This window comes from Hyperolius riggenbachi, chromosome 2 (genome assembly GCF_040937935.1).
Source record: "Hyperolius riggenbachi isolate aHypRig1 chromosome 2, aHypRig1.pri, whole genome shotgun sequence".
Lineage (NCBI taxonomy): Eukaryota > Metazoa > Chordata > Amphibia > Anura > Hyperoliidae > Hyperolius > Hyperolius riggenbachi.
In genome coordinates this window covers 520708562-520723004 of record NC_090647.1, presented here as the reverse complement: position 1 = coordinate 520723004, position 14443 = coordinate 520708562, and the positions used below count along the sequence as shown (strand labels likewise).

The 14443-nt window shown below is 44.4% G+C and overlaps 1 protein-coding gene across 1 annotated transcript in view; it reads right to left on the bottom strand.

The window, feature by feature from the left end:
- The window catches only part of JAM2 (junctional adhesion molecule 2), a 146239-nt gene extending 132014 nt beyond the window's left edge, over positions 1-14225 (bottom strand). The window contains exon 1 of the mRNA XM_068270582.1: positions 14074-14225. Within this exon, the coding sequence (XP_068126683.1) occupies positions 14074-14119 (46 nt within the window). The 5' untranslated portion in view covers positions 14120-14225. The remainder of the gene's footprint in view (positions 1-14073) is intronic.
- Between the last annotated feature and the right edge of the window lie 218 nt (positions 14226-14443).

Genomic DNA, 14443 nt, shown 5'->3' with positions numbered 1-14443 from the left:
AACGTGCTTCTCTTTTATAGTGTACTGTGTTTGTACTTTTAAACATGTGTTTGTCTTGTGTGTTTTTTGATCATTTGTTATGTTTGTTAATAAAGCTATGAATTTTAACTACCATTGGATGATTTCCAAAAAGCAGGTCACTTGCTTTTTGCCAACTGCAACAACACCGCAATTAACATGTAAATTGCTGTGCCCTTTTTCCAGTGCAAATAGATTTTTCAGCAAAAACAAACGCCAGCCTGCACGATTTTTGGTGCGACTGTGTTTCAATGTAAAAGATAGGATCACAGTGAAAGTGTGTTTTATGCTCAAACACCTTTTTTGATTTTGCAGCGTTTCCAGGCAGAAAATATTGAAAAAATACCCAGAAGACGCTTTGTGCTATCCCATAAGCAGGGGCGTACCTAGAAATCCCCGGGCCCCCCTGCAACAAAAAAAAATCCGGGCCCCCCCACACTGGCCCGCTCAGGGACTTTTGTGGGGCAGGAGGGGTTGCAGCATAAGAGGAGAGCGTGGCCTCAGATCGGTGGGGAGGGGGGACATTCCCCCCCTCCCTCACCTTGGGCACTCCTCTCAGCGCTTTCCCTCCTGTAATCATTGGTGGCAGCGGGCAGGCAGCGGCGGCGGCAGGCTGAACACATTACCTCCTTCTCGCCAGACGTCTTCCGATCTCTAAGAGCTTCATGCAACTTCCTGTGTAAACAGGAAGTTGCTCTTAGAGATCGGAAGACCTCCGACGAGAAGGAGGTAATGTGTTCAGCCTGCCGCCGCCGCTGCCTGCCCGCTGCCACTAATGATTGCAGGAGGGGAGCGCTGAGAGGAGAGCCCCACCGATCTGCGGCCACGCTCTCCTCTTATGCTGCGACCCCTCCTGCCCCACAAAAGTCCATGAGCGGGCCCTAGGGCGCGGTGGCAGGGGTTGCATCCCCTATTCTTACGCCAGTGCCCATAAGCCCTTGCTTCCTGTTGACTTGCTTCCTGTTTCCTGTTGACAGGACGGATGAAGAGGAAATGGTGCCATGGCCTGGTTCACAACAGAGGACTTGTTTGCCCACACACAGCTACACACACTGCTGTATAGAAAAGATGAGCCAGGGTACTCTGATACAAAGTACACCAGCCAATAGAAATCATCCCTTGACATACTATCGAGCTCAATAGCTTTTTTTCTCTATATCCAATCAAATCATACATTTTCAATTTGAAAAAAGGCATCTTTTCCAGCCAACAGAATTCAATCAACACGCTCACTACCCGATCACTCTGCTCCTCCCATGAGCTTTGCCTGACTACCCCCTGCATCACTCAGTCCCATGCAAGCCTCCAGGACTTCTCAAGAGCTGCTCCAACACTATGGAACTTCCTACCTCCACCCATCAGGGCAGCCCCCTCTTCAACATCTTCAAGAAGGCCCTCAAAACTCACATTTTCACTCTGGCCTACTACCTCACAAGTGGTCTAAACCCGCAGCTGAACTCTGGTCCCCTACCTTTCGTGTCCCTACCTCTCCCTCTAGATTGTAAGCCTTTGGGCAGGGTCCTCCTCCTTTTGTGTCCTACCTGATCATGCACCTCCATTACTGTGAACCCATGCTATGCATCTGAGTGAACCTAACTTGCCTAATCTCCATGCTCCATCCAGTGACTGACTAAGCATTACCTTGTACTCATACTGTGCTGCGTGACTGGTCTTTCTTGTATTCCTGTATAGTCGTATTGCTGTATGTCACCCCTAAATATTCTCTGCAACCTAAACTAATGAAAGCGCTGCGTAATATGTTGACGCTTTATAAATACAATAAATAAATAAACACAAAAATAGAAAACACAAAACTGAAAAAAGCAGGAAATTGCATCGCAGGGTAAAAACTGGCATAAAATAACGATGCATCGCAAACGAATTGACTTGTGTTTTGCAATTACAAGTGGAAAAGCACCTTATAAACAAACCCGACTGACTGCAAACTCCTATCCCTCAGATATCCTTCCTTCCTGTCTTGTCCATTCCCTCTCAGTGGGCAGCAGCACTGCCTCCCTTCTTCCTGTATAAACATTGTTATGAAATTATGCTGTGTTGTATGTTTTTGTCAAACGTGACTTTCATCTTCAGATGAAAAAAAAGCCCATTGACTTTAATTGGCTGCCAGTTCTAATGCGAAGAACCCTGCCTTATTCTTTACAAAAGCCCTCCCTGCAAAGGATTGATACAAGGATGCCAGCCTCACTACTTGCTTGCACGCTATTTTGGTAGTTGGACTAAGCAACTGCTAGTCAGTAAGTGCTTTAGAAAATAAATAAAACCCTGAGAACCCCCATTAGGAGATGGAATAGTCCCAAACCTGTCATATTATTACTACCTGCTGTAAGTGACAGCGACATAGGAAAAAAAAAAGCAATTTGTAGCGCATTTTTCTCTCGGACAAATGTGCATCTGACATTTATGTCTCATACAATTTACAATATTTTCACAATAGTGATCTTTTAGGAGATTATTTACAAACACTATGACTACTAACACTAGGGCTGAACGATTTTCGGTTTAAAACCAAAAATCGTGATCAGGGTAATGACGATTTTGGGATCGTCAAAGCGGCGGTTTAGCGCGGGTTTCGCCGCTGTCGCATGTGCTTTGTGTGCTCCGTCCCTTCCCTTTCCTCTATTTGCGGCCCCTCCTCCAGTAAGTTCTGTTTACATTTGGGCTCACCGCATTGCACTGCCGCACGGTGAGCTGCAGAGAAGAGGCGGCGAGTGTTCGGGCCTGTACCAGGAAGTGTGACATCACTCCTTGTCGGCCACCGTTACTAGGCAACACTCGTTGCCTCTTCCTTGCGTCTCACCGCACGGCAATACCAATGCGGTGAGCCCAAATGGAATCGGAAGTTACTTGAGCAGGGGGCCACGAGCGGAGGAGGGGGAAGGGATGGAGCAGGTAACAGCAGCAGCGAGGGGGATCTGGAGGCTGCAGCACTGGCTGACCTGTACACTGGCTGACCTGTACACTGGCTGACCTGTACACAGGCTGACCTGTACACTGGCTGTTCTGTACACTGGCTGACCTGTACACTGGCTGACCTATGGCTGACCTGTACACTGGCTGACCTGTACACTGGCTGACCTATACATTGGCTGACCTATACACTGGCTGACCTATGGCTGACCTGTACACTGGATGACCTATGGCTGACTTGTACACTGGCTGACCTGTACACCCTGCTGACCTATGGCTGACCTGTACACTGGCTGACCTATGGCTGACCTGTACACTGGCTGACCTGTACACTGGCTGACCTATGGCTGACCTGTACACTGGCTGACCTATGGCTGACCTGTACATTGGCTGACCTGTACAATGGCTGACCTGTACACTGGCTGACCTATGGCTGACCTGTACACTGGCTGACCTGTACACTGGCTGACCTGTACATTGGCTGACCTGTACACTGGCTGACCTGTACACTGGCTGACCTATGGCTGACCTGTACATTGGCTGACCTATACTGTGGCACCTATATACTGTTTAACCTGTCCTGTGGCAACTATAGCTGGCTAAACTATACTGGGGCACCTATATGTGGCTACCTAGCTAGCTAATTGCACAAGCTGTTAGTCAGTATTTTTCCTGTCTGGCTCTCGGGGGAAATTGCTGATGTTGCTGAAACACAAGAGAAGCCGAATACGTGTCTGACACTTCCGCTGCCCGGAGGATCAACTGTATACACATTACCATGGCAGCAGGGACATGAGGCCTCTGCTGCGCATGTGCACTGTCCCAGTTTGGAACATACTGTATGGCTCTCACAGAATTACATTTTAAAATATGTGGCGTTTATGGTTCTCTCAGCCAAAAAGGTTCCTGATCCCTGATCTACATATTCAATCAGTAAAGCATCTGCATCACTCACCTGAATTTCTGCAAATCTTTTCTGTTTTAAAGCAATAAGCAATACTGACGCAAATAAACAACAACAAAAAAGTAAGATACTTACGGTACCTACATAGAGGGATGACTCTGGATCCCATAGAACCAGAGGCGTAGCAATAGGAGTTGCAGAGGTAGCGACCGCATCGGGGCCCTTGGGCTAGAGGGGCCCCTGAAGGGCCCTCCCTTAACTACAGTATTAGCTCTCTATTGGTCCTGTGCTCATAATAATCATTTCTCTAGATACTTTGAATAGTGGTAATCATAAAAAAACTGTTCCCGATCCCCTTCTTGCATCTCTGACACTTTAGTTGCCATTGGCAGGTTTTGGTGCGCTGTATCAATTGTTATGTATAGGGTGCTTGGGGGGGGCCCCATTGTACAACTTGCATTGGGGCCCACAGCTCCTTAGCTACGCCACTGCATAGAACCTTCCCAGTTCTTTATACGTCACCTTGTTCCATCACCAGGCCCAGGTGAAGTCCTTTGTTTGAATACGTCTTTGGCCCTCCTTGGGCAGTCTTTGGAAGTACTCACATCCCTGAGTACTTAAAGGACAACTGAAGTGAGAGGGATATGGAGGCTGCCATATTTATTTCCTTTTAAGCAATACCAATTGCCTGATTCTCCTGTTGATCCTCTGCCTCTAATACTTTTAGCCATAGACCCTGAACAAGCATGCAGCAGATCAGATGTTTCTGACATTGTCAGATCTGACAAGATTAGCTGCATGCTTGTTTCTGGTGTTATTCAGACACTACTACAGCCAGGCAACTGGTATTGCTTAAAAGGACATAATTAAGGCAGCCTTCATATTCTTCTCACTTCAGGTGTCCTTTAAAAGGCGAGCGGCTCCATACTGCGCATTCACAAGTCTGGGTTTGCGCACACGCAGTTCGGATGTCCCTCGTCTTCGGAAGCGGTTGGCGACATGAGTAATCCCAAACCCAGCCAAGGAATCTGACCTGGAGGCGTGGAAATTCAGTGGAGGAAAGCAGTGAAACGAGCGGACAAAGAGAGGATTGGGAAGGTGACTGGGTGACTATATATATTGTCGGTCCGGGGGCAGCAGGTGATAGTGGGCTTTGGGCGGTAAAAAGTACAAATCCGGCCCTGCCTAAAAGGGAACCTGAAGCGAGAGGGATATGGAGGCTGCCATATTTTTTTTTATTTTAAACAATACCAGTTGCCTGGCAGCGCTGCTGATCCTCTGCCTCTTATACTTTTAGCCATAGACCCTGAACAAGCATGCAGATGAGATGCTTCTGACAAAACTCTTGACAAGATTAGCCGCATGCTTGTTCCAGGTGTGTGATTCAGACACTACTGCAGCTAAAGAGATAACAGTACTTCCAAGCAACTGGTATTGTTTAAAAGGAAATCAATATGGCAGCCTCCATATCCCTCTCGCTTCAGGTTCTCTTTAAAGGGAACCTGAAGTGAGAGGGATATGGAGGCTTCCATATTTATTTCCGTGTAAACAATGCCAGTGGCTTGGCAGCCCTGTTGATCTTCAGGCATAAGTAGTGTCTAAGTCAAAACCCTGGAACAAGCATATGGCTAATCCAGTAATACCTGAGTCAGCTGAGTCAGAGTACCTGATCTGCTGCATGCTTGTTCAGGGTCTATGGTCAAAAGTATTAGAGATACAGGAACAGGAGCACTGCCAGGCAACTGGTGTTGTTTAAAAGGAAATAAATATGTCAGCCTCCATATCGCCCTAACCTCGGGTTCCCTTTAAAGCGGACTTGAACTCAGAACTTCCTCTCTGCTCTAAAAGATAAGCAACAGCATAATAACCCTTAAAGAAAAAAAAATCTTTGTTACAGCTGATATGAATCCTACAATAAATCTTCAGCAGACACATTGTTAACATCCTGTGTTTACAAATTAGCTGCTCTGCCACAACAGTCAGGTGACATAGGTGAAAGATCAAATTACAACTAGGGATTAGACAAAGACGAGGGGGATTAGACAGGCTAAACTCTCTAAATACATACAGGGTACATTTCTCTCTGTTTTCCTTCTGTCCTGTGCAAGAGTTCAGGTCCACACAGGCAAATGTCTGATTATTGGCCCCGAGACAGAACCTGGAGATTCCTAGACCAGTGTTTCTCAACATTTTGGCATGTACCCCTGTTAAAACACTGTACTCACCAAGTATCCCCAGCATAGTAAACACTATCACAAGTACCCCTTGACAAATATATATTTAATCATAGTACATGATAATTGGTTCTAAACAATTTCCAAGCATTGAGGCCTAGTGCACACCAGAGCGGTTCTGCTGCGGTTTGCGATCCGCTTGCGGGTGCGGATCCGCTAGGGTAATGTATTTCAATGGGCTGGTGCACACCAGAGCGGGAGGAGTTTTGCAGAAACGCATACTCCCGGGCTGCTGCAGATTTTGGATTGCGGATGCGTTTCTGCCTTAATGTTAAGTATAGGAAAAACGCAAACCGCTCTGAAAAACGGCACTTCAGAGCGGTTTGCCAGGCGTTTTTTGTTACAGTAGCTGTTCAGTAACAGCTTTACTGTAACAATACAGGAAATCTACTACACCAAAAACGCTTCACAAAACCGCAAAATGCTAGCTGAAACGCTACAGAAAAAGAAGAAAAAGCGTTTCAAAATCTGCTAGCATTTTGTGGATCTGCTAGCGGTTTTTGGTGTGCACCAGGCAATAGGGCTTGTTCACACCTAGGGCGTTTTTGGTTTTTTTTAAAGGATACCCAAAGTGACATGTGACATGATGAGATAGACATGTGTATGTACAGTGCCCAGCACACTAATAACTATGCTGTGTTCCTTTTTTTCTTTCTCTGCCTGAAAGAGTTAAATATCAGGTATGTAAGTGGCTGACTCAGTCCTGACTCAGACAGGAAGTGACCACAGTGTGACTCTCACTGATAAGAAATTCCAACTATAAAACACTTTCCTAGCAGAAAATGGCGTCTGAGAGCAAGAAAGAGATAAAAAGGGGAATTTCTTATCAGTGAGGGTCACACTGTAGTCACTTCCTGTCTGAGTCAGCCACTTACATCCCTGATATTTAACTCTTTCAGGCAGAGAAAGAAAAAAAGGAACACAGCACAGTTATTTGTGTGCTAGGCACTGTACATACCCATGTCTATCTCATCATGTCACATGTCACCTCGTGTATCCTTTAAGCGTCAGCGATTTTCTAAATCATTCTGAAAGCGCTTGTGCAATGATTCCCTATGAGAGAGTTCACATCTGAGCGGTTCATTTGCGATCCGCTCAGCAAAGCGCTGCCTGTACTATTTTCTGAGCATTTTTGCTCAATGGAAGGTATAGGTAAATCGCAAAGTGCTTTTGTATAGCGATTTCCCCAGCGCTTTCATGAATAATGACATTGTATTTATTCATTTTCGGGTGAAGGAATTCACTTCCTGACTGAAGTCAGGAAGTGAAAAAACAAATCGCTTTGCAAAAGCGCTTAGAAAAGCACTTTTCTAAGCGCAAAACGCAGGGAAAAGTGGAGAAAAAAACTCGTAATAAATCGCTCAGTGCTTGTGATGACGCTGGCGATTTATGATGTGAACAAGGCCTTTCTATTGCTTTTAATTAGCTGAAATACTAATTTGCTGTTGTTTAAATAAGATTTACCATTTTCTAAAACTCTAAAATTGTTATTCTTGGTGAAGTATATCAAGCCCGAGTACCCCCTGGAATCATCAGAAGCACCCCCTGGGGTACGCGTACCACAAGTTGAGAACCAAGGTCCTAGAGAACGATGATTTGCGTTCTAACCATAGAAAGCACGCTACAAAGCAAAGAATGCTATAATGTAGCCCGTAGCGATCTCTGGTATTTTGAAACAACAAGGCCGGATTACTAAAAACTCAACCAAAGAATGTTGCAGTAAAAATGCACCTGCTGCTCCTAGCAGCCAATCAGATCTCAAATTACTAATAAAACAAGAATTTCAGTTTCCCCGCTTTCCATTATTTTGTGCAGTTGTTTCCATACGTCTTCCAGCGTGTGACAGGCTGAGCCCTCAAGAGAGAAGGCATGCCCGACTTTTACTCGTTTTCACTGGCATTTTGGGTATCTGTCTTGGGATATGTCCTTAAAGGACAACGATCGCAAACATTTGTAAAAGAGTGGAGAACACTAGACGGTGCGTGAAAGGTTGCGTTTTTCTGCATATGCGTTTGAGCGTTTTTGGTCATAATGAAGTGCGTTTTGAGTGCATTTGCATTTCGCACATGCGTTTTGCTTGCGTTTTACTGCATTTGCGTTTTGCACATATGAATCGCAAGTGTGTTTTTGCGTGTTTTGTAAGCATTTCTGATATGCACATTTTTTGGAATGCGGCCAATATAAAAACACATTTTCAATGTCCTCTTTGGCTCATCACTGGGAAGTCAACAGGAAACGGAAATACATTATCAAACTTTGTTTTAAGGACAACTGTAGTGAGAGGCATATGGAGGCTGGCATATTGATTTCCTTTTAAGCAATACCAGTTGTCTGGCAGCCCTGCTGATCTATTTGGCTGCAGTAGTCTCTGAATCACACCAGAAACAAGCATGCATCTAATCTTGTCAGATCTGACAAAAATGTCAGAAACACCTGATCTGCTGCATGCTTGTTCAGGGGCTATGACTAAAAGTATTGGAGGCAGAGGATCAGCAGGGCTGCCAGGCAACTGGTATTGCTTAAAAGAAAATAAATATGGCAGCCTCCATATACTTCTCACTACAGTTGTCCTTTAAAAAAATGCATAAAAACGCAATACAATGCTAGGCCTCTGCGTCACCATTGACACACATTAGGCGCGTTTTAGATGCATTTCGGAAAAATATGCAGCAAGTCCTGTGTTTCAAAAACTCACATTGCAGAACGCATTAGCGTTTTCCATGCGGCCCAATGACTTACATTATGCGCGTTAATGCCAGCGTTTTACGCAATGCCAGCGTTTCTGCCTAGTGTGTTCCTACCCTTGGTTTTACAATTGTCCGAGTAAGATGCACTGTATATTTCTCCTTTATAGCTGTCACTTGTAGTACCTTGTAGATTTGACAGGTTTTGGACTGGTCCATCTGTTTATGAGGGATTCTCAGTATCTTGTATTATTCTTTTCAAAAGCACTCCCTGAAAAGAACCTTTACAATGGTACAGAAAAGCCAGTGTCCCCCAGCGCGTACTATTCAGGCAGATGGAGTGTTCCACTGCAAATCATGAAGTGCTTTTGAAATTAATGGAATTTCTGTTAATCCCTCATGAAGAGATGGATTAGTACAAACAATGTCAGTTCTACCACATTTCTACTGCCTACTGTAAGTGACTGAAACTCCGGGACAAGCATACAACTAATACACGTGTATTTTACATTTGACATATTTTTGTGATAGTTAGTCCTTTAGGGCTCATTTCCACTATAGCGAATCCGCATGCGTTGTCCGCATGCGGATTCGCACACCCAATACAAGTGGATGGGCCTGTTTCCACTTGTGCGTTGTGCGGAGCGTTTTTGTGTGCGGGGAAAATCTGCACGGCAGAGCCGTCAGAATTCGCTCCCCGCACACAGCTAAGCGAATCGCATACAATGTATCTAATAGGGAAATCGCATGCGGTTTTGGCATGCGTTTTTCCCCGCGATTTCGCATGCGATTTCGCATAGGAAGTAATGTTAATTTAGACAGGCAGTGACATGGTTAAAAATCGCACACCTACTAACCTATGCGAAATCGCATGCGAAATCGCACCTGCATGCGATTTCGTCCGCGGTGATTTCCCGGCGATTCCGCACCGCACAAGTGGAAATGTAGCCTTCATGCTGAATACAGATCGGTATTACAATGGGCCTCATTTAAAAATTGCTGATATTAATGCTCACTTTGCATTCGTAGTATCTAAAATGTTAATTCTATCACAAATTCAGTTGGTTGTCAGTGCTAGATCACAGCCCATAACTGCAGCTATCTCTAACTCACTACCCTGCCAACATCCCTCACTTTGGACTGATATGTCCCAGACTAGGGCTGCTAGCTCTAGTCACTGAACAGCTGACTATTTCTCAGACAAATTCCAGGAGACAGGGAGACAAGACTAAAAATTACAGCTGACATCTAACTTTTACATTTCTATCTAATTGTTTTCAATAAAGTTCGCTCCTAAAAATTTTCTGACGGCTCCCAGATTAGACATACTGGCTTCTCCATTCTGTATAAATTCATCAACCCAGGACCTTGAGGAACAACAGACTCTGCCCAGAGGCATAGACAGGAGGCATAGAAACACTTCTTGTCATGGAAACGAACAAGACAAAGTACATATCAAGTCTACCTATAAAGATCTACATTTTTGGTTACTTCACCCTCAATTAAAGATGCCCATTAACAATCCAATTTCCTGAAGGATCAACTCTCCGATCTGATCTTTGCAATCGAAACGATAGTTTGGACGCGGCAACAAAAGGGAAAATGACAACCAATCTGACCAGACTAAGGCCTCTTTTCCACGGGCAGTTGATAGCAGTGGCTTAGCTAAGGAGCTGTGGGTCCCTGTGCAATTTTTACATGGGGCCCCCCCAAGCACTCTTTACATAACAATTGATACGGTGCACCAAAACCTGCCAATGGCAACTACAGTGTCAGAGGTGCAAGAAGGGGATGAGGAGCAGTTTGTTAATGATTACCACTATTCAAAGCATCTACAGAAGTGAATATTACCAGCACAGGACCAATAAAGAGCTAATACTGTTTTTGAGGGTGGGCCCCTCGGGCCCCTTTGGCCCTAGGGCCTTGATGCAGTCGCAACCTCTGCACCCCCTATTGCTAGGCCACTGGTTGATAGGCAGTGAAATGCCTCTCAAAGTCTCACAATTGCTTGCTGCTGCCTGGCAACTGCTCAATGCTGCCTGATAACTTCTCACTGCTGCCTGGTAACTGCTTGTTGCTCCCTGGTAACTGCTTGCTGAGCACACAATTCAACTGCCCATGGAAAAGAGGCCTAAAAGAATAGTTAGGAAATTCAGATCAACAGAACGATCAATAGAATGACAATTTCTCACCGATTGGCACCATTAATGATACCCAATTCAATCGATCATATGGCCGATCGTTTGGGAGATTGTACTATTAAATGGCCACTTAAAAGGGTTATAAAAAAAACACCAGTTTTGAATGATCTGGTCCCCTTTTAAATGGAAATGACACTATGTAGAAACAAAAATTCTGTATATTTTGCAAGGAATCATTTCAACATAATTTCAGCTTGGTTACATTTTTCTATGTGCAAATAAAACACAAGCTATTCCGCAATGTTCCTAACACTGTTATACGCTAAATATGGCAGGACATTAGACTATGACTATGGCAGGATTAGATTATGAGCTCCTCAGAGGACAGTCAGTGACATGACTATGTATTCTGTCATGTGCTGCAGAAGATGCCAGTGCTATATGAATACAGAATAATACTATGGTAGGACAGACTATGACTATGGCAGGATTAGATTGCGAGCTCCTCAGAGGACAGTCAGTGACATGACTATGTATTCTGTCATGTGCTGCAGAAGATGCCAGTGCTATATGAATACAGAATAATACTATGGTAGGACAGACTATGACTATGGCAGGATTAGATTGCGAGCTCCTCAGAGGACAGTCAGTGACATGACTATGTATTCTGTCATGTGCTGCAGAAGATGCCAGTGCTATATGAATACAGAATAATACTATGGTAGGACAGACTATGACTATGGCAGGATTAGATTATGAGCTCCTCAGAGGACAGTCAGTGACATGACTATGTATTCTGTCATGTGCTGCAGAAGATGCCAGTGCTATATGAATACAGAATAATACTATGGTAGGACAGACTATGACTATGGCAGGATTAGATTATGAGCTCCTCAGAGGACAGTCAGTGGCATGACTATGTATTCTGTCATGTGCTGCAGAAGATGCCAGTGCTATATGAATACAGAATAATAATATGGTAGGACATTAGACTATGACTATGGCAGGATTAGATTGCGAGCTCCTCAGAGGACAGTCAGTGACATGACTATGTATTCTGTCATGTGCTGCAGAAGATGCCAGTGCTATATGAATACAGAATAATACTATGGTAGGACAGACTATGACTATGGTAGAATTAGATTGCGAGCTCCTCTGAGGACAGTCAGTGACATAACTATGTACTCTGTAAAGTGCTGCAGAAGATGACAGTGCTATATAAATACATAATAATAATGACACCCCAAATAAATGACCCTGATTGTGTCGGATGAACACCTAATATGTGAAGGTGTCCCCCAAAATCACTGGCTACCTTTCAGCGATCAGAAGTACTGGAACAAGTTATCATTTTAACTACGGTAGTCCCAGTAGGGCAAAGTGTCCCACTCCTACCCCTCTCCATAGAACAGAACAGGATTCTCAGAAGATAGCAGAGCTGTGTCTGTATAGGGATTGCTCCTAAGGTGCATACACACATCCAGTGTTCAATCACTTACCAATTTTACCAACTCCATGTAGTATCAGGGCCAACAGACGTTGAATACTATACTATGTGGTAAGCTCTCATACTACTTGGAAGTGGTAAAAAAGGCCAATGATTGGCTGATTTAGATGTGTGTACTAAGCTCTAAACTATAAATCCTGGTAAACACTTTTAATAATGATTGGCCAATCGCTGACCAATAATACCACGTCCATGCAGTATGCGGGTCAACAGATATTGAATACTATGAGCAGATTGTATCTATAGTACATAGAGTTGGCACGGTGGTAAGGTTAGCACTCTTACCTTGCAGTACAAGGAGTTTGTATGTTCTCCCCGTGTCTGCGTGGGTTTCCTCCAGGCACTCTGGTTTCCTCCCACAACCCCAAAACATACAGATAAGTTAATTGGCTTCCCCCTAAATTGACCTAGACCAGTGTTTCTCAACATTTTATTGTTATGTACCCCTTTCCAAAACCCTGTATTTACCAAGTACCCCCTAGCATAGTAAACATTATCACAAGTACCCCCCCTTGACAAATAAATATTTACGCAAAGTACATGATAATTGGTTCTAAACAATTTCCAAGCATTTAATATTGCTTATAAATATTGCTAAAACACTAATTTGGTGTTTAAATAAGATGTATCATTTTCTAAAACTCTAAATTTGTTATGCTTGGTTAAGTATATTAAGCCCGAGTACCCCCTGAAACCATCAGAAGTACCCCCTGGGGTACGCGTACCGCATGTTGAGAACCTAGGACCTAGACTACAATACATACAATGCATGATATATACACAGACATATGATTATGGTAGGGATTAGATTGTGAGCCCCTCTGAGGGACAGTTAAGGAATAAGACAATATACTCTGTACAGCGCTGCAGAAGATGTTAGCACTATATAAATACTAAATAACAATAATAATATTTTGATAGTGGAATGGTAAAACTAATCAGTGATTTGCCAATCGTAATTAAAAGAGTGTACAAGGCTTAAAGGGAACCTTAACTGTGAAAAATAAAAAGTTTCACCTGCGCAGGACATTATTGTGGACGGTAACGCGAGCAAAGGTACATGTTGCCAGGGCTGCGCAGGAACAGTTGCCCGCCAACTCAGGGTCGGCGAAAACGAAACTAGCTGGTGGCGGGAAACGGAGGATCGTGGAGGACCGGCATGGGCATAGGGCGTCTGCAGGGGGCTGGTAGAAGCCCTAGGTAAGTGAAACTCTTTTTATTTTTCACAGTTAAGTTTTCCTTTAAGTTAACACATTGTTTAGCTGTCTGATAATTTCAAGATAGTTTGTTTTTGTTTGTTTGTTGCATAAAAAAATAACCACAGAGGGATTTCCCTTTAAGTAGCCTCCTGTGTCGCCTGGCATGCATCTTATTTACATAATACACAATCTATAGACAAGGACAGCCAGCCAGAGCAGTCAGCAAACTCCTGCAGGTCAGATGAAAGACTCTGATGACTGTAGCGCGCGATAAGTTCAGCCTCAGCAGAAAGTGGAGAGGTCCTCTAGAGTTACCGCATCCCCAGCACAGCGCAGGACAATGGGCACAGCACACAGCAGACCTCATCCTCCTCCAATGAAACAAAAGTGACAGGAGTTCTCAGCCATCCGTCCCACAAACCAGCAGCCACAGCAAAGCAAGGAAGGAAGAAACTTACAGCAAAGAGCCACAAAGTATCCCAGAAAGAACACCGGCAGCGACATCTTCTCTAGAGGGACAAGTGTGAGGACAGGAGCGGGTACAGATCACATCCACAGGGGAGAACCAGCGCTGGCCAATGCTGCTGCTGCTGCTCTGTATAACGGGGAGGTCTGACTGCACAGCCTGCTGCGAATAGGGAGGGATGGATGTGACTCTGCAGCTCCCTCTACCGGCGCTGCTCCGCCACATGTTCTCTACCTCCAACCACAGGATGCCAACATTTCAGAATACATTCCAGGGACGATCTGTGACTGTGAGCCAGTCAGACTAGTCTATCTAAAGGTGGCCACACACCATACAATTTTTTAAATTTAAGAATTGCAATC